Below are 19,983 nucleotides of genomic sequence, written 5' to 3' on the forward strand. Positions count from 1 at the left end.
CACTGCCTCTTATTAGAAAAAGATAAACTTTTCTCATACTGGGTTAATGACTCTTCTATAGAATCAAATCTCTAAGGAACCTTCTTTGGTAGTAAACACTAGAAAATAGACACATCCAAAACTCATTTATTGCCTCATTCCTTATACATCAGTCCAACAAATATGTCAGAATAGTGAATCTCATTATTTGCAAGGCTTCGGACTGCAGTTTTCTAAGTAGACTCCGAGCGCCGCTGTCGGCCAATGCGCTGCAAGAGCTGGCGTCCACGATCTACCTAAGGGATTTTCTGCGCAGTCACGGAAGCAATTCTGAAAGGCGATAAAGCCCAGATTCAGGCGCTCTCCTCAGCAAATGATTCTGGAATGCGGAATGGGATACCTTGAATTGGAGCGTTGAGTTTTCTACGCATTAGCAGTAAATATTTTAAACACAATTTGTAAAGAATCTTCTCGTAACATCTGAGGCTGCAGCAGCGAAGAAAAGGATGGGAACTAGGGTGAAGCAGAGGAGCCCTACCGGGCAGCGGCAAGTACTTTTTCCCTTCCTGCTGCCTTTGTTCTGTGGGGGGCTCTCTGAGCAGATCCACTATTCTATTCCTGAAGAAATGGCCAGGGGCTCAGTGGTAGGGAACCTTGCTGAAGACCTGGGGCTGCATGTACGGGATTTACTGAACCGCAACCTCAGAGTTAGTGGAGAGGAACAATACTTTATTGTAAACACGGAGAATGGCAACATACTTGTCAGTGACAGAATAGATAGGGAGTCACTCTGTCCCCAAAGCATCCTGTGTATTGTGCCCCTAGAGATCATGGCAGAGAATCCTCTAAATGTTTTTCACATAACGGTGAAGATAGAAGATATAAATGACAATTCACCGTATTTCCCCCAAAATAGCATTGTTTTACAAATCAATGAACTTGCAATTCTAGGAACTCGGTTTGGTCTGGAATCAGCTATAGATGCAGATGTAGGACCTAACTCTCTTCAGAGTTACCAACTCAGCTATAATGAGTATTTCTCTCTGATGGTGAAGGATAAGCGTGAAGGCAAGAATGCCCCAGAATTAATATTGGAGAAGCCCCTGGACCGGGAACACCAGAACTCCCATTTTCTGGTCCTGACTGCAATGGATGGGGGTGATCCAGTCCAAAGTGGCACCATTCAAATCAGGATTGAGGTCACTGATGCCAACGATAACCCCCCAGTGTTCAGTCAGGATGTGTACAAAGTTAGCATCCCAGAGAACTTACCCTTGGGCACCTCTGTGCTAAAGGTGACAGCCGTCGACCAGGATGAGGGCATCAATGCAGAGATCACCTACTCCTTCAAAACACTAAGAGATATTAGAAATATGTTTATGCTAGACCATCAAAATGGAGAAATTAAATCCAAAGGTCCTATTGACTTTGAAATCAGTAGTAGTTATACCATGAACATAGAAGCCAAGGATGGTGGAGGCATGGCCACTGAATGTAAAATTATAATAGAAATTTTAGATGAGAATGACAATGCCCCAGAGGTTATTTTCACTTCAGTCTCTAATTCCATAACGGAGGATGCAGAACTCGGGATGGTGATTGCTCTGTTCAAAACACTTGACAAAGATTCGGGGGAAAATGGAGAGGTCACATGCCTCATAAAAGAAAAAGTTCCTTTCAGAATTGAATCTTCTGCCAATAATTACTACAAGCTTGTAACAGATGGGTCCCTGGACCGGGAGAAGACCCCTTCCTACAACGTCACCATCACAGCCACTGACAGGGGAAAGCCACCCCTTTCCTCCAGCTCAAGTATCACTCTGCACATCGCAGATGTCAACGACAACACGCCGGTTTTCGAACAGGCTTTCTATTTGGTCCACATTGCCGAGAACAACCCTCCGGGTGCCTCCATCGCCCAAGTCAGCGCCTCCGACCCCGACCTGGGGCCCAACGGCCGCGTCTCCTACTCCATCGTGGCCAGCGACCTGGAGCCACGGGCGCTGGCGTCCTACGTGTCCGTGAGCGCGCAGAGCGGCGTGGTGTTCGCGCAGCGCGCCTTCGACCACGAGCAGCTGCGCGCCTTCGAGCTGACCCTGCAGGCCCGCGACCAGGGCTCGCCGGCGCTCAGCGCCAACGTGAGCCTGCGCGTGTTGGTGGACGACCGCAACGACAACGCGCCGCGGGTGCTGTACCCGGCGCTGGGGCCCGACGGCTCGGCGCTCTTCGACACGGTGCCGCGCGCCGCGCAGCCCGGCTACCTGGTCACCAAGGTGGTGGCGGTGGACGCCGACTCGGGACACAATGCCTGGCTGTCGTACCACGTGCTGCAAGCCAGCGAGCCGGGACTCTTCAGCCTGGGGCTGCGCACGGGCGAGGTGCGCACGGCGCGTGCTTTGGGCGACAGGGACGCGGCCCGCCAGCGCCTGCTGGTCGCTGTGCGGGATGGGGGACAGCCGCCCCTCTCGGCCACAGCCACGCTGCTCCTGGTTTTCGCTGACAGCTTACAGGAGGTGCTTCCGGATGTCAGGGATCGGCCGGCGCCCTCTGACCCTCAGGCAGAGCTGCAGTTTTACCTGGTGGTTGCTTTGGGCCTTGATTTCGGTGCTCTTCCTCCTCGCGGTGATTCTGGCGGTTGCTCTGCGCCTGCGAAGCTCCTCCAGCGCCACCACCTGGAACTGCATTCAGCCTGGTCTCTGTTATAAGACTGGACCAGGGTTTTCTCCCAACTACAACCTGGGAACTTTGCCTTATTCCTACAATATGTACGTTGCCTCCGATTCTCAGAAAGCAAGGCTTAATTTTCTCACTATGAAGTCAGAAATGGGCTCCGGACAAGATCTCTCTAATGAAGCTTCTTTGGTAGTAAGTGTTACTGAGGAGAATAACAAATTAAACTCTCACACTGATGCTTCTGTTCACGTGAGTGTCAATAAACAGGTTTGGTTTAATTTTCAAGTAATCTTTTGGCAAAGAAAATCTTAAACAGATCATATCTACCATCACTTCTTTTGCTTACCCACTCTCAATATTTTCTTTTCCTTTCTGTGTGGGCCAATAACTTCATTATTAGCCCTCAAGTATTTTGAAATATTTTGACAATTTCACCTGAGATAGTCTTTATCCACCTACACACAAAATCTCCTTTACTGTGACAAGTGGGTATTATGATGCTGTTGCCACAGGAATATTTGCAACTGAAGCATAAATGTTTTCTTTCTGTGGGTGTTTCTCTTTCTCAGAACATCAATATCTTGAGTATATAAGGCTTTTTCTTTATAACTACAAAGTGAGAGGAAAATGTACAAGAAAAGTTTTTATTTTTTAAATATTTTATTTATTTATTTGAGAGACAGAGACAGCACTAGCTGGGGAGAGGGCAGAAGGAGAGGGGGAGACAGACTCCCTACTGATCAGGGAGCCTGATGCAGGACTCGATCCCCGGACCCTGGGATCATGACCTGAGCCGAAGGCAGATGTTTAATGGACTGAGTCACCCAGGCGCCCTGAAAAGTTTTATTTTTAAAAGACAAAGTAGTATTTTGACAATACTCCATTACATTTGCTAGGGATTCTTTGAATCCCACTGAATATGCCAATTTTGTCCTAATCTTTCCTCAGAACTACCTGTAGATTTCCTCCCAGTTTTAACTGTATGCTGTAGTATGCCTGCTAAATATGCTTATCCTTCAAATCCAGACATTTACATGCATGAAAGCAGAAGAGTGAGAATGTTTTCCTGTATTTTGATGGGTTTTCAAATGTATTACCAGTCATTTTCCGTAAATGGCATTGGGTTTGTTACTCAGAAAAAGGCAAGTTTACAATATTCTTTGGATTGCTAATTTTCTCAAACACGATTTTGAAATATAATATATTAGTAAATTGTAAAGTACTACCCTTATTTCCAGTAAATGCAAGTTGAAATGCTTCCATTTTGCCCTGAAAATGCTGTGTCTTATTCACTTGACTTCTGTCAGTGTGCTTCTGATAATGTATACAACTGCATTTCTTGTTTTTAGGTTTCCATATTGTTATGAAATTTTGATTTCTAAATATTAAGCTGACAACCCTTTAAAATAGCTCCTCTATTTAGGTATATTTAAAAATCTGTAAAAATCTGCCCCCTATTACAGCCGAGTGAGAAAGTTTCATTTATTCTATTATATGATTTCTCAAAACAGGAAACACCTAGGAAGATGTCCTATAATAGGTGTGTTTTTTTGGGGTGATGATATCAAATTATTTGCATTAAAATTATATGATTAAAATTACTTTGTATAGAAACTTCAAATTCATTTAAAAAAAGCTCACTGGAAAAACAGAATACAGCCATAGAAAATAATCTCAAGAAAGCGGCTCTGTATGAAAAATTTTAGAGAAATACAAAGAAGTTGATTGAAATTTCTGTTGAAAGGAACACTAGTTTTTTAGTTGCCTCTACTTAACATCCCTATTTGAAGAACAGTAGGTGGAGCTATTTAAGGTACAAAAACCAAAAAGCCTTCCTGGAGTTCAAGATTGTGCAGTAATTGGTTAGGACTCTGAGCGCCGCTGTTCACCAATCAGGGAGAGAAAAAACAGAGATCCTGCTTGCCCTGCAAGCGCCTGAAGCACAAAGCCCAGATAGATCTCCGGGACTGTGAGGAAACTGTTGGATTCTGAAGACGGGAAAAACTGGTCCGGACTTCGGTGGTCTAGGGAAGAACTGGAAGTAATATCTTCTGGGAAAGTGACGATGATTCCTGATCGACTGCATCAGGACTGCAAAGGGCTTGTCCTGCTGGGAGTTCTCCTGGGCATTCTGTGGGAAACCGGATGCGCCCAAATTCACTACTCGGTTCCTGAGGAGCTGGAGAAAGGCTCTAGGGTGGGAAACATCGCCAAGGACCTGGGGTTGGAGCCCCAGGAGCTAGAAGAGCGTGGAGTCCGTATAGTCTCCAGAGGTAGGACTCAACTTTTCGCTCTGAACCTTCGAAGTGGCAGCCTAATTTCTGCAGGCAGGATAGACCGGGAAGAGCTCTGTATGGGGATCTTAAAGTGTCAATTAAATCTGGAGATTCTGTTGGAAGATAAAGTAAAAATATATGGGGTAGTGGTAGAAGTGAGAGACATTAATGATAATGCCCCCTATTTCCGGGAAGATGAATTAGAAATAAAAGTGAGTGAAAACGCCGCCATTGGGTTGCGGTTCCCTCTTCCCCACGCTTGGGATCCGGATATCGGGAAGAACTCTCTCCAGAGCTACGGACTCAGTAGTAATACTCACTTCTCCCTGGACGTGCAAAGCGGAGCGGATGGTAACAAGTACCCAGAATTGGTTTTGGAGCGCGCCTTGGACCGGGAGCAGAAGGCTGTTCATCACCTTGTTCTCACGGCCTCTGATGGGGGCGACCCAGTCCGCACAGGCACTGCAAGCATCCGCGTCATGGTAGTTGATGTGAATGACAACGCACCAGTATTTGCTCAGTCTGAGTACCGAGTGAGCGTTCCAGAGAATGTGGCTGTAGGCACTAAGCTGCTTCTGGTAAGCGCCACCGACCCTGACGAAGGAGCCAATGCGGAAGTGATGTATTCTTTTCGTTATGTGGACAACAAGGCAGCCCAAGTTTTCAAACTAGATGCTGATTTAGGGACAATTTCAACAATAGGGGAGCTGAACTACGAGGAATCCGAATTCTATGAGATGGAAGTGCAAGCAGTGGATAACGCAGGATATTCTGCACGAGCCAAAGTCTTGATCACAGTATTGGACGTGAATGATAATGCCCCTGAAGTAGTTGTCACCTCTCTCTCTCTAGCTCCATTCTGGAAAACTCTCCCAGAGGGACATTAATTGCCCTTTTAAATGTAAATGATCAAGACTCTGGGGAAAATGGCCAAGTGATCTGTTTCATCCGAGGGAATCTGCCATTTAAATTAGAAAAGTCTTATGGAAATTACTATAGTTTAGTGACAGACACACCCCTAGACCGGGAACAGGTTCCTAGCTACAACATCACGGTGACCGCCAGTGACAGAGGAAGTCCGCCCCTGTCCACGGAAACTCACATCTCACTGAAGGTAGCAGACACCAATGACAACCCGCCCACCTTCTCTGACGCTTTCTACTCTGCCTGTATCGTGGAGAACAACCCTAGAGGAGCCTCCATAATGTCCGTGACTGCCTATGACCCCGACTATGGAGACAACGCCCAGGTCACTTATTCACTGGCCGAGGACACCCTTCCTGGATCACCCATATCCTCCTACATTTCCATCAACTCCAACACTGGCGTTCTGTATGCGCTGCGTTCCTTCGACTATGAGCAGTTCCAAGACTTGCATCTACACGTGATGGCGCAGGATAGCGGCGACCCTCCACTCAGCAGCAACGTGTCTCTGAGTGTATTCGTGCTGGACCAAAACGACAACGTGCCAGAGATTCTGTACCCCACCCTCCCCACTGACGGCTCCACCGGTGTGGAGCTGGCACCCCGATCCGCAGAGCCCGGCTATCTGGTCACCAAGGTGGTGGCGGTGGACAGAGACTCTGGCCAGAACGCCTGGCTGTCCTACCGCCTGCTCAAGGCCAGCGAGCCAGGTCTTCGCGGTGGGGCTGCACACGGGCGAGGTGCGCACGGCGCGGGCCCTGCTGGACAGAGACGCGCTCAAGCAGAGCCTGGTGGTGGCGGTGCAGGACCACGGCCAGCCCCCTCTCTCGGCCACCGTCACGCTCACCGTGGCCGTGGCCGACAGCATCCCAGACGTCCTGGCCGATCTGGGCAGCATCAGGACCCCCAGCGACCCAGACGATTCGGACCTCACGCTCTACCTGGTGGTGGCGGTGGCCGCAGTGTCCTGCGTCTTCCTCGCCTTCGTCATCGTGCTGCTGGCGCTCAGGCTGAGGCGCTGGCACGCGTCGCGCCTGCTCCAGGCTTCAGGAAGCGGGCTGGTGGGCGTGCCGGCCTCGCACTTTGTGGGCGTGGACGGGGTGCGGGCTTTCCTGCAGACCTATTCGCATGAGGTCTCGCTGACCGGCGGACTCGCGGGAGAGTCACGTGATCTTCCCCCAGCCCAACTATGCGGACACGCTCATCAGCCAGGAGAGCTGTGGGAAAAGCGAGCCTCTTTTGCTGTCAGGTAGTTCAGCGTTTTCTAAAGATAACCGCGCATTAACTCAGGTGAGTACATACCAAATATTCTTCTCTGGGTTTTGAACACATCCTAGTGTGGGTAGTGTGTATTTTGAATTTAGAAAGCAGACACCAAAAAATTTATATATGTGTGGTAGACGCCAACGACAACTTGGAGGCTTCTCTCAGGGGTTTCTTCACGCCTTCTCTCATGCCTTATTTATAACAATGTTTATGAGGTATATATAGATACATTTATAACCACTTTGGTACTTTTTAAATACTTTATATAATTTTTTGATTTAACTAACCAGCTGTACCTGCTTTTAATTGGTCTTTTTGTTTACCTTTGGCCGCGCAACAATTTTATGTTGAACAGTTGATGCCAATTTAACCATTAAAAACCCAAATTCTTGTAGAGGGATTCGCTCTAATTCATTAAAAGTATAAATGCAATTTCAAATAAACTTTTATGAGTAGAGGAGTTTCTAACTACACATGAAGTTGCTAACATTCATAAAGAGTATTTAGTTTCTTTGAAGTAATTCTGGTCATTAGGGATGCATACGTTTATACTTTCTTAGGGCTGGAGTCGTTTTGTGGTTTCACACAATTCTTGAACTTCCAAATATACCCAGTTTATTTCCTACATACTTAAAACTTTGTTGCTGAAATATGCAAACAGAGGTGTCCCACTGGCTTAGTCAGTAGAGCATGCTACTCTTGATTTGGGATTGTGAGTTCAAGCCCCATGTTGGGTGTAGAGATTACCTAAAAGTAAAATCTTAAAAAAATATATGCAAACAGTGTCAGTGTTATCATGAAGAAAAACTGAAGAGATTGTTTTTCATCCCCTTTGTAGATTTTGGGAATGCAGTGTATGCATGTGTTTCCAGGTGAGATATTTCTTTAGTTTACCCACACTGATGATCTTGATGACTTTGAAATGCTCAGTTAACAAATTGTGTTTTGAGTGCGTTTTTGGTAATGTGGTGCATTTGCAGTAGTCTCTCTTCTTATATAAGTTTCCATAAGTCTCACACATGAAAAAATTTATGGAAAGTGCTCAGATTCTAAGTGTTTTTTGAGAACATAATGCGTATTGTATAATGTTGAACCTAAATTGAATGCTAATACGTATTCTTGAGAAAGCGTTGCTGAAGCCTGTAAGAGGTCTGGATCTTTGGGTCAGTTCTATAAAGGAGGAAGGAAGCGTCCTTATTTTTTTTTTTGTTACCTATCTCCTTTCAAAAATACAATAGTTAATATCTAGAATTATAAAAGAGGCTAGAAATCATTTGAGAAAGAAAGGTAATTAAATGGCCCTGAAATGAGATAGTTACTGCTAATGAATTGACGTGTCACTTTTGCTTTGTGACAGCCAGTACAGGAAAAAAGGAAACATAGTGTGGTTCCATTTGTCTTATTTTTTTTAAAAGGAAGTTTTTGAGGCTACCCGAAAATGCAAATTTTGTATTGATCTTAAATTTCAAATGAAACTTAAGTAGAGCTTTCTAAATGATATCGGTGGGGGCACCTGGGTGGCTCAGTCGTTAAGCCTTTGGCTCAGGTCATGGTCCCAGGGTCCTGGGATCCTGGGAGTGAGCCACACATCGGGCTCCCTGCTCAGCTGGAAGCCTGCTTTTCTCTCTCCCACTCCCCCTGCTTATGTTCCCTCTCTTGCTGTCTCTGTCAAACAAATAAATAAAATCTTTTTAAAACATGGTATCAATGGAATTAGAGGGCAGTATGACCTCCTGTTTTGTAAAAGCTATCAAAATGTTTATCACAAGGCCAGTTCTTACATGGTGGTCAATTCAAAATGAAAGACATAACACACAATAAAAATTATTTGGGAAACTGCTATAGTTCAGTTATGCTGACTTCTGTTCACTTAACCTGATTTAGAGACAAATCATTAAAAGTTAGGGCAATGAACAGTCATGACCCTTAAGCTGAATCTCAAGAATCAGTGAACTCAACTAACGCTTCCAGGTGATCTAAATAGGCTTCATTAATTTGTTCAGTGAATGAACAAATGTGTGTGCTCTGAGGATTACCTGCTATTGGTATTCTAAGATGTAGTTTAATGGAAAAGTAGCAGGTTTGCAATGAGGTAACTACTAAATTTTGTGACCTTTGGCAAGTTATTTAATGTCAGCTTCAGCAAAATTGGGACAATAATATCTAATTTGAAAGATTGTGGTGAGGACGAGTGATAACATATAAACCACCTGATTCATAATAGGTAATTAATGGTATCCATTTTTTTATGTTGTTGATATAAAAAGAGTTAAGCTTTTAGTGTCAGCACACTTGATATTCTGTTGGGAAAGGTAATAATGATTTATTTGTTCTCCTGGTTGTCTAATGGGTTACCTGTGAGTGGAAGTAAAACTGTTCTAAAGTTTTTGTGAAAGCTAATTTAAAAAGCTTAGGGGCACCTGGGTGGCTCAGTCAGTTAAGCGTTTGTCTTTGGCTCAGGTCATGGTCCCAGGGTCCTGGAATTGAGCCCCACGTTGGGCTCCCTGCTCAGTAGGGGAGTCTGCTGCTCCCTCTCCATCTCCCCCTGCTAATGTGCTCTTTCGTTCACTGTCTCTCTTAAATAAATAATCTTTAAAAAAAAAACACTTAAGTTCTTAAATACATTGTTTTTTAAACTTGTTTAAAAATTGGATTATAATTGACACATAGTATTATATTAATTTCAGGTGCATGACATAGTGATTTAGTATTTTTTTTTAAGATTTTATATATTAGCACATGAGCAAGAGGAGGAGCAGAGGGAGAGGGAGGCAATTTCTAGCAGACTCTGCACTGAGTGCAAAGCCCGTGACTCCAAGATCATGACCTGAGCCAAAATCAAGAGTTGGACGGTCAACCAACTGAGCCACCCAGGCGCCCCTCAGTATTATTATACATAATGAAATTAGCACCTTGATAGGTTTAGTTACCATCTGTCACTATACAGAGTCATTACAGTGTTACTGACTGTATTCCCTTCGCTGTATGTTACATCCCCATGACTTATTTTATAACTGGTTTGTATCAATTGATCCCCTTCACCTAGGGGGATTAGGTGATGGATGATTTGTAAACAGCAGAAATGCATTGCTTACTGTTTTGAAGGCTGCAGTCCTGAGATAAGGGTGCCAGGATGGTCAGGTGAGGGCTTTCTTGTAGATCATAGAGTTTTGGCTGTGTCCTCACATGGCAGAAAGGGCAAAGGATCTCCCTAAGCACGTTATTGATTGAGAAGCCCCTGTTTGGGGTCATAAAATATGGGGAGCCATTGTTTGGATGGGACAGTTTATGAGTGTTATTTTTCTTTTATTTTAGATGATTTAAAATGACATGGGAAAATTTTTAACAGATTTTGTTTGACAGAGTGATTGCACGAGTGGGGTGTGGGGCAGAGGGAGAAGCAGACTCCCCGCTGAGCTGAGCAGGGAGCCTAATATGGGGGGCTCTATCCTGGAACTCCAGGATCATGACATGAGCTGAAGACAGATGCTCAACCGACTGAGCCACCCAGGCACCCCAATTTTTCTCTTAACCATAGTGAAACCTAAACAAGGTTCCTATAAAATTTCTTGTTTAAAGGACCTACTTACTCCAGTAAGATTGCTAGGATGATTTAACTGGAGAGTGGATCATCAAAAGCTGAAAACAGGCGTTACTTGGTTTTGGCCACATGAGAATTTAAGCTAATATAGTGTATTGTTTTTATTTATTTATTTATTTGAGCACACGCTTGCATAGGCAGGGGAGTAGGAGAGGGAGAATTGGACTTCCCACTGAGCAGGGAGCATGATACGGGTCTTGATCCAGGACCTGTAACATAATGTATTTAATGTAATGTGTCAGTGTTAGCTTCATGATATTTGCTGGTAGTTTAGGATTGGTGATTAAGATATTTGTTGATTTTTTTTTTTAGAGTAACTAGGCAATGGATTTCGATGTTTTATTTTTGTGCTGGTTCCAGTAATGAAATTACAATGAGAACTTGGCTTATCTTCCTATGTGTTAAGAGTGGTGGGTTTGCATTCACTTAATCTAGTAAGTTAAAATGTTCAGTTATAATTTAAAAGTTGCGTCTTCACTATTTCATAGCACCTAAAGTTGAAACGTAATCTATGAACAGACATTCTTCTCCCACATCCACTCTAGAAGAGATATTATGCTGTTTAAAGCAGAAATAGACTAGGATCCTTGGTGAGACTGTACAGCTTGTTGAGACTGTGCAACCCATAGATCGTTTTAAATTGAACTAGAGGGCTAATGACAAATGAGTGGTCTGTATCAGTTTTCTCAGTTACATGTGACAGTATAGCTGTGATCATGAATTGAATTTGATGAAAAATCTGCTTTTTCTTCATGCAAGATACCAAGTCCAAAAAATTAAACACCTCCACATTAAATATGTGTAGTTCTTTGTGTATCAACTATACCCCAATAAGGCTACTTTTTTTAAAAGCAAACAGTGTGAAGGGATATTGATCAAAGTAGTGTATATATTAGAAAAGGGAGATTTACTCTCCTGAGTTAAGAGTTCATTTTTAGGAAACCATATCTAATGAAAAGTTATCAATAAAAGAAAGTATTGTTTAGGGGTCTTAACCATATCTAATGAAAAGTTATCAATAAAAGAAAGTATTGTTTAGGGGTCTTAAAATAGTAGTAGGAAAAGATAGCCTGTGGCAAAGGTAATTGAAAAAAATCTTTGATAGAGGATGAGTTTCCTTGATACCAGATGGGAAGAGTTCTGGTTCAAGAAGATGTGAAAAAATTGTCATCAGATTACCCAGAGACTCAAGATAATTTATATGTAAAAGAAATCAATACTTCTGCAATTTCTCTTAGAGAAGCCATAAAAAGATCTATATATAATGAATGTCATTAATGACAAATATAATTTCTTAGTTCATCTTTAAGTCTCTGAAGCATTTCACACTATGATTTATATTCCTTCTGAATATTCAATAAAAGGCTTCAGTTCAGTGATTAGAAAGTGGTCTCTTACATAGATCAGTGGAACAGAATAGAAAATCCAGAAACGGACCCACAACTATATGATCAGCTCATCTTTGACAAAACAGGAAAGACTATATGGAAAACAGTCTCTGCAACAAATGATGTTCGGAAAATTGGACAGCCACATGCAGAAGAATGAAACTGGACCACTTTCTTACACTATACACAAAAACAAATTCAAAATAGATGAAAGACCTAAGTATAAGACTGGAACCCATCAAAATCCTAGAGGAGAACACAGGCAGCGATGTCTTTGACCTCAGCCGCAACAACTTCTTCCTGGACACATCACTGGAAGCAAGGGAAATAAAAGCAAAAATGAGCTATTAGGGCCTCATCAAGATAAAAAGCTTCAGCACAGTGACAGAAACAATTTACAAAACTAAAAGTCAACCAATGTAATGGGAGAAGATATTTGCAAATGACCTATCAGATAAAGGGCTAGTATCCAGAATCTATAAAGAAGTTATCAAGCTCAATACCCAAAAAATAAATAATCCAATTAAGAAATGGGCATAAGACATGAACAGTCATCCAGAAAGAAGACATCCAGTTGTGCTAACAGTCACATGAAAAGATGCTCAACATTACTCATCATCAGGGAAATACAAATCAAAATCACAATGAGATACCACCTCACTCCTGGCAGAATGGCTAAAATTAACACAGGAAATAACAGATGGTGGTGAGGATGCGGAGAAAGGGGAACCCTCTTATACTGTTGGTGGGAATGCAAACTGGTGCAGCCATTCTGGAAAACAGTGTGGAGGGTCCTCAAAAAATTAAAAATAGAACTTCTCTATGGTCCAGCAATGGCACTACTAGGTATTTACTCAAAGGATACAAAAATAAATAGTTGCCTTAATACATGAACTTTTCATATTGTGTAACTTCTTAGAAGCTTTCTATATATTTGCAGCTGAAGATCCAGCTAGTAGTTTATCCTGAGACTGTGTATATGAAAAAAATAAAGCTTCCATACCAAAAAAAAAAAGGTTTTGAGAAGAGATAGCCTAAAAATTACTTAAGTATCAAGAAAATATTTTAAAAAGTCATCACTTTGGCCTTGTATGGTGGAGTCACTGAGAATATGAATTCTCAGGAATATTTAATTGGATGGATAAGGCTGTACTACTGCTACCTTTCAGCCTGAAAATTCCATTGAGAAACATCTTTCTCTTCATTCTCAACTCTCCAGAACATTGAGCTCTCATTACTTCAGGCTGCAGTCCTGAGGCTGGGACTCAGAGCACTGCTGTGAGTCAATGTGGAAATAGAGATTAACAAGGAGATCTGTAATGGTTCCTGCTGGGTGACTTGCCTCATGGGACCTTGCCAAAGATGCGAGGCTGGGTGTCCGGGACTTGGTTGTTCAGAAGCTGTGGATTAATGTGGAAAAACAATAGTTCACTCTGAGTGAAGAAAGTAGACACTTAACTTGTAACAGGATGGACCTGGAACATATAAGTCCATATACCATAGTTTGTATCAAATGTTTAAAAATGGTAGTTGAACATCCTTTAAATATTTTCCACCTTAATATAGATGTGCAAGTTGCCAATGGTAGTACTCCCGAGTTCATCAGGGGTGTTACTGACTCAAATATCTAAATTGACCCAGCTTGGGGCAAGATTTGCAATAGAACCTACAGAAGACAGTGATGTTGGAAGCTATTCCTTTACAAAATTGCCACCTTAGCAGCAACACTTTATTTGTCTTTGAAGTAACAGAGACCAACAGTGGAAACAAATATGTTGAGACTGTGTTAGAGAAGCCACAGAGTAGGAAACACAAAACTCATGTGACTTAGTCCTGATAGCCTTAGATGGCAAAGATGGCCCTGAAGCAGTACTGCTCAGATCCCCACCCTGACAGTCAATGCAGCTATACCCCCCTCCTCAGTTTCAGCCAGGATGTATCTGTGCTCAGCCTTTGAGAAGACATGCCTCCTGGGCACCTCCCTGGTGAGGGTGAGGGCCACTGAGCCATATGAGAGTAGCAGTGTGGGTATCAGATATGTCTTTATAGCCCAGAGTATTCGAATCCAGTTTAATCTTGATCACAATCGTGGTGAGATGAAAACTTTAAGTACATTGGACTATGATGAGATTAAAAAATGTTCCATGGTTTTGGAAGGGAGGAATGGTGGAAAGGGAGCACTGGTTGCCTAGCATAGTTGAGATCAAAATTCTGGATAATAATGACAAAGTCCCAGAGCTGATTTTTACTTCTTTTTCTACAATGATTCCTGAAGATTCTGCACCTTCAACAGTAATGACTCTGTTTAAAACACAGGATCCAGATTCGGCAGAGAAAGAGAGGTCACATATCTGGTATAGATTCAGAATTGAATCTTCTACAGATAATTACTACATGCTTGCAATAGATGGGGTTCTGGACTGGGAGCTGACTGTAGGGTACAATGTTACCATCATGGCCATAGACAAAAACAAGTTACCTCTCTCCTCCAGCAGAAATGCCACCCTGCATGTTGGTGACATCAACAACAGGCCAGTTTTCCACCAGGCCGCCTGGTGGTCCACATGGCCAAGAATAGCCCTCCCAGAACCTCCATTGCCTAAGTCTGCACCTCAGATCCTGACCTGGGACCTAACAGCGGTATATTTTTCTCCCTTGTGGCCAGTTGGGGTACTTTAAATGAATTCGAGGTAGCGCAGAATGCTGGATAGGGACAGTTCCATGTAATCAGGTGGATCTGAATAATGTTAGCATAGCATTTCACTCAACTTACACTTTACAAACACTTGAAAAATTATAAATAACATTTGCATATAAAATTCCCTGTTATATATCACTGTCAGTGGTTTGGAAGATTGTAGTCTAAAATATAACAAGGAGGGGCGCCTGGGTGGCACCGTGGTTAAGCATCTGCCTTCAGCTCAGGGCGTAATCCTGGCGTTATGGGATCGAGCCCCACATCAGGCTCCTCCGCTATGAGCCTGCTTCTTCCTCTCCCACTCCCCCTGCTTGTGTTCCCTCTCTCGCTGGCTGTCTCTCTCTGTCAAATAAATAAATAAAATCTTTAAAAAAATAAAATAAAATATAACAAGGAAATATATAATATAAATTATATAAATATAAAATATAAATGGAAGAAGAAATATTAACTATTAGAAAGTACATTTAGGTAAAGTGGGTAGTAAGGAAGCTGAAAAGAGTGAAAGGAAAATTACTGGTAAGTCATGTTAAAGAATATTAGTAAGATGTATGAAATTATGTCTGGTTAGTCATGGTAGGATTCCTTATTGGTGTGGATTCTGTTGTCTAAGCTGTTATTTTTATTGTAAATGCTCCCTGGCTGTTGGTCTCTAAAAGGAATTCAGGAAATTAGATAATTTGACATCTTCAACCCAGATTCCATTGCTCACATGAAGAGTTTGTTAAAGCTTGGAAACCAAGAAAAGTCAAGCATCTCAACAACTATGTCTCACTTGCATATACTGGGTTTATCTTGTGTAGTATTTTCTCTAGCAGTGTGTTAGGGAAGGCCCTGAATATTCCTGGTGAGCGAAGGCCACTTATTTGACATCTGTTGACTCTTCTATTTGTCTTGTTTTTAAACTGTTATTTGCATGTGATATGAGGTAGCAATTCAGTGAGGTAGGAATCAAGGTTCTTTTTCCCCATATGATGCCCAGTTTTTCCAACATCATTTGTTGGAAGGATGTTCCTTTTCCTATTGAATTGCTTTGGCACCCTTGTTGAAAATCATTTGGTACAAATGGGTCTATTTCTTGACTCCCTGTCCTGTGCCATGGATCTCTTTGTCCTTTTTCCACAACCACACTGTCTAGATTATTGCAGCTTTATATTAAGTCGTGAAGTCAGGTAGGTAAATCTTCCATATTTTTTCTTGTTTTTCAACATTGTTTTGACTATTCATGATCCTTTCTCTTCCCAAATAAAAGTCATTTTCTCACTTTCCGGAGAGAGCAAAAGATGGCAAGGGGTTCGTATGGGATTGCACCGAATCTATAAATCTTTTGGGAGAGAGGTCATCCAAACACTATTGAGACAACCTATGAGAATGGTGTTATATTTCCATTTATTTAGATCTTTAACTTCTCTTAGCCATGTTTCAGAGTTTTTGGTGTAGAGGTCTTGTCTATCTTCCATTAAATTATTCCTATGTATTTTATGGTTTTGGATGTTATTGTAAAATATATTTTAATTTCATTTTCCAGTTGTTGATGGCTTACAGAAAAAATTGATTTTTGTATACTTTATATGGTTTTGAAAAACAAGAAGTGCAATGTACTCTATTCTCATACTGTATGAGAATATATTGTAAAAAGAATATAGTATAAGCTTAAGCCACCTCCACTTAAGTTCAGGCATCCATTCTCTGAAATATATAGGTTGGAAGAGCCCACCCAAAAACAAAGTAAACACTAATGTCTTCCCCAAGTCTAGCGGTAGTTGAATCATTCATTCATTTATATAAAAAATATTTATTAAGTGTCTGCTACATGCGAAACACTGTCCTAGGTTCCAAGGATGCACCAACGAACAAGGCAAATGTGATTCCTGACTTAATGGGTCCCTTTCTAAGGTATGGTCTTTAATAAGTCTGATAAATGCCTCCAAAGAGAAAAACAAGTATGCTAAGAGAGCTTGTAATAGGGAGGCCTCCCCTAGTCTGGGAGGGTCAGGGAGAGGTTCTTTCAGGAAGTTATAAATTTAGCATGAGATCTGAAAGATGAGTAGAAGTTAGGTAGGTAACAAGGAGATTAAAGGAGAAATTGAGAGAGCAAATAGTGGGTGTAAAGTTCCTTTAAAAAAAGGTGAGCAATTGAAAAAGTCTAGGGAGGCTAAAAATGTTAAATTAGTAGTTGAGGTACATCTATTACAGGGCAGAGTTGTGTAAACCATATTAAAGATTCTGTATTTTATTTCAAGTACTTTCATACTTAGGAGCTTTTGAATGGTTTTAAACAATGCAGTGACAAGATACAATTTGAGTTTTTAAAAGATTTCTCTAGTTTGCTGTGTGGCAAATTGATTTATGAGGGTAATAAATAGAAGTAGGGAGAACAGATGGGAGACTATGGCAGTGTTCCTGATAAGAAATGGTGCTGGATTGGATTAAAGGGAAGGCAGTGGATGTAGAAACAAATGGATGGATTGGAGATATATTTAGGAAATAGTTACAAGACAGTAGTGGAATGGTGGAATGTAAACTTAAGGTCAGGGACTATTTTCTTTATTATATTATTCAGTGTCTGGAAAGATCATTGCCTGGCCGCTGGTAGATTCACAATTAAAAATCATTGACTGAATCAATACAGTGGATGAAAGGGGGGGTGTTTAAGAATCATTTCCAGATTCGTGAATTAAGGAACTGGATGGACAAAGGTACCATTTGTGAGTTGTGGAAGGGTAGAGCACAGAGAAAGTAGTTGTTGTAAACAAGTTATTTGAGATTCTCAAATCTCAAACAACACCCAGAGAACCTTGGTGTTTAATTCATGCTCACCCTACTTTTCAGACTAGTTCTGGTGCCCAGTTCTTTTCTGCCTCTGGAATTGTGTTTGGATTACAATTTACTAGGCTCTTTTAATTTGTTGTTGCTTAATTTTCTTTCACTTGATTGTTTATTTTTCATGTGAATTTTGAAGACCAGTACTTTTTCACCATCTATTGTTGGCTTACAAACCGCAAAATTTCAGAGAAGGAACATTTGGGATAAGGGTGCATAGCAATAATAATAAAATTGTTGGATTTTAATATTACTAATACACTTGGAAGATATACCCGCACATTCCTTGGGCACCCTTTATAGTCCTTAATAACCATGTTTAAAAGATGATAATTTTTGTACTGTGACTTTCATCTGACATGTATTTGCTTTTACTCACTGTGTTCTCTTTCTCTCCCTAACAAGAATATAAGCTTCTTCATGGCAAGGATTTATTATTTTCTATGCTGTATTTTTAAGGCCTGGAACAGTGCTTGAGCTCATTGGATCATCATTTGCCCAAACTCACTGAACTCAAGATCCTTGCTCTTCACTGTATATAAACCATAGTTCAATTTAAAAAGATAAAAAAAGAAAACATCAGATTCCCCCCCACCCATTCTTGGCTCCAGACTCACCCCCAAGAGGTCACTACTGTTAATATCTGATTATGTATACTTCCAGGCATTTTTTGTATATGTAGATGTGTATGTGCATTTTTGCATAACAGGGATCATTTTATAATAAGTATGCTGTTCTGCAACTTGCTTTTCCCAATTAATAATATTTCAGGGACATCTTTTCATTTGAGTCCTTTTAGGACTCAGTGCTAGGACTTTTAGGACTCAAATGGTTTTAGGTCTGCCAACTACCTCAATCTTAGTAATTTTCCTTTATTTTGTGATAAACACATTTACATGGTTCAAAATCAAAAGGATGTGTAATAGGTATATATTGTCTTATTCTGACTCTTGACTTACTCTTCTACCTCCATCTTCTCCTGCCCCCATACAATTTATTAGTCTCTTACGTATCCTTTTAGCATTTCTCTATACAGATAGGGGTAAATATGGACATATATATTTTCCACGATACTTATAAAAAAGATATACTGTTCTCCATCTTGGGTTCACGACTCCACAATGTATCTTTTAAAAATCTTTCCATAATAATACGTAAGAGAGGGGGTTTTTTTGGTATTCCATTGTGCTGTTTATCAGTATCCTGGTAAATAAATTCATACTTGGGATGTTCCTAGTCTCTGAGTATCACAAACAACTGCATTGAATAGTCCTGTACGTACATTATTTTGTGCATGTGCAGTGTAAATGTGGGATGAATTCCCAGAAGTAGAATTGGTGGATCAAAGAATAAATAGGTTTATAATGTTGATAGGTGCCTTCACAGGAAGTTTTCTTTTTTTTTTTTTTTTGCATTTTAAAATTATTAACATATAATGTATTGTTTCAGGGGTACAGGTCTGTGTTTCATCAGTCTTATACAATACACAGCGCTCACCACAACACATACCCTCCCCTGTGTCCATCACCCAGCCACCCCATCCCTCCCACCCACCTCCACTCCAGCAACCCTCAGTTTCCTGAGATTAAGAGTCTCTTATGGTTTGTCTCCTCTTGTTTTGTCTTGTTTCATTTTTTCCTCTCTTCCCCTATAATTCTCTACCTTGTTTCTCAAATTCCACGTATCAGTGAAATCATATGGTAGTTGTCTGTCTCTGATTGACTTATTTCAGTTAGCGTAATACCCTTTAGTTCCATCCATGTCATTGCAAATGGCAAGATTTCATTTTTTAATGGCTGCATAATATTCCATTGTATATATCTATAACACATCTTTATCCATTCATCTGTTGATAGACATTTGGGCTCTTTCCATAGTTTGTCTTTTGTGGACATTGCTGCTATAAACATTGGAGTACAGGTGCCCCTTTGGATTACTACATTTGTGTCTTTGGGGTAAATACCCAGTAGAGCAATTGCTGAGTCGTAGGGTAGCTCTATTTTAAACTTTCTGAGAAACTGTTTTCCAGAGTGGCTGTACCAGCTTGCATTCCCATCAGCAGTGCAGGAGGGTTCCCCTTTCTCTGCATCCTTGCCAACATCTGCCGTTTCCTGACTTGTTAATATAAGCCATTCTGGGGGCACCTGGGTGGCTCAGTCGTTAAGCGTCTGCCTTTGGCTCAGGGCATGATCCTGGCGTTCTGGGATTGAGCCCCACATCAGGCTCCTCTGCTGGGAGCCTGCTTCTCCCTCTCCCACACCCCCTGCTTGTGTTCCCTCTCCCACTGACTGTCTCTCTCTGTGTCAAATAAATAAATAAAATCTTTAAATATATATATATATATATATATATATA

The 19,983-nt window shown here is 41.5% G+C and overlaps 2 protein-coding genes and 1 long non-coding RNA gene across 19 annotated transcripts in view; 2 read left to right on the plus strand and 1 right to left on the minus strand.

The window, feature by feature from the left end:
• The window catches only part of LOC100466380 (protocadherin gamma-C4), a 181,669-nt gene that overhangs the window by 96,631 nt on the left and 65,055 nt on the right, over nucleotides 1-19,983 (plus strand). For 2 of the 17 annotated variants that reach the window (XM_034656149.1, XM_034656161.1), the window contains one exon: nucleotides 931-1,093. The exons of the other annotated variants lie outside the window; for them this stretch is intronic. In XM_034656149.1, the coding sequence (XP_034512040.1) occupies nucleotides 931-960 (30 nt within the window). In that variant the 3' untranslated portion in view covers nucleotides 961-1,093. Of the gene's footprint in view, nucleotides 1-930; nucleotides 1,094-19,983 lie in introns of those variants that run through there. 17 annotated transcript variants of the gene reach the window in all.
• Nucleotides 291-1,565, minus strand: LOC117801486. Its single transcript, XR_004624042.1, has 3 exons — nucleotides 1,430-1,565; nucleotides 1,252-1,334; nucleotides 291-358 (listed from the first exon to the last, which is right to left on the minus strand). It is a non-coding gene; the product is annotated as an uncharacterized LOC117801486 (long non-coding RNA).
• Nucleotides 2,908-19,983, plus strand: part of LOC109489026 (protocadherin gamma-A12-like) — a 62,244-nt gene continuing 45,168 nt past the window's right edge. The window contains 5 exon segments of the mRNA XM_034656172.1: nucleotides 2,908-5,767; nucleotides 5,770-6,563; nucleotides 6,565-6,997; nucleotides 6,999-7,142; nucleotides 7,957-7,990. Of these exon segments, the coding sequence (XP_034512063.1) occupies nucleotides 4,718-5,767; nucleotides 5,770-6,563; nucleotides 6,565-6,997; nucleotides 6,999-7,142; nucleotides 7,957-7,990 (2,455 nt within the window). The 5' untranslated portion in view covers nucleotides 2,908-4,717.

This window comes from Ailuropoda melanoleuca, chromosome 3 (assembly GCF_002007445.2).
Source record: "Ailuropoda melanoleuca isolate Jingjing chromosome 3, ASM200744v2, whole genome shotgun sequence".
Classification (NCBI taxonomy): domain Eukaryota; kingdom Metazoa; phylum Chordata; class Mammalia; order Carnivora; family Ursidae; genus Ailuropoda; species Ailuropoda melanoleuca.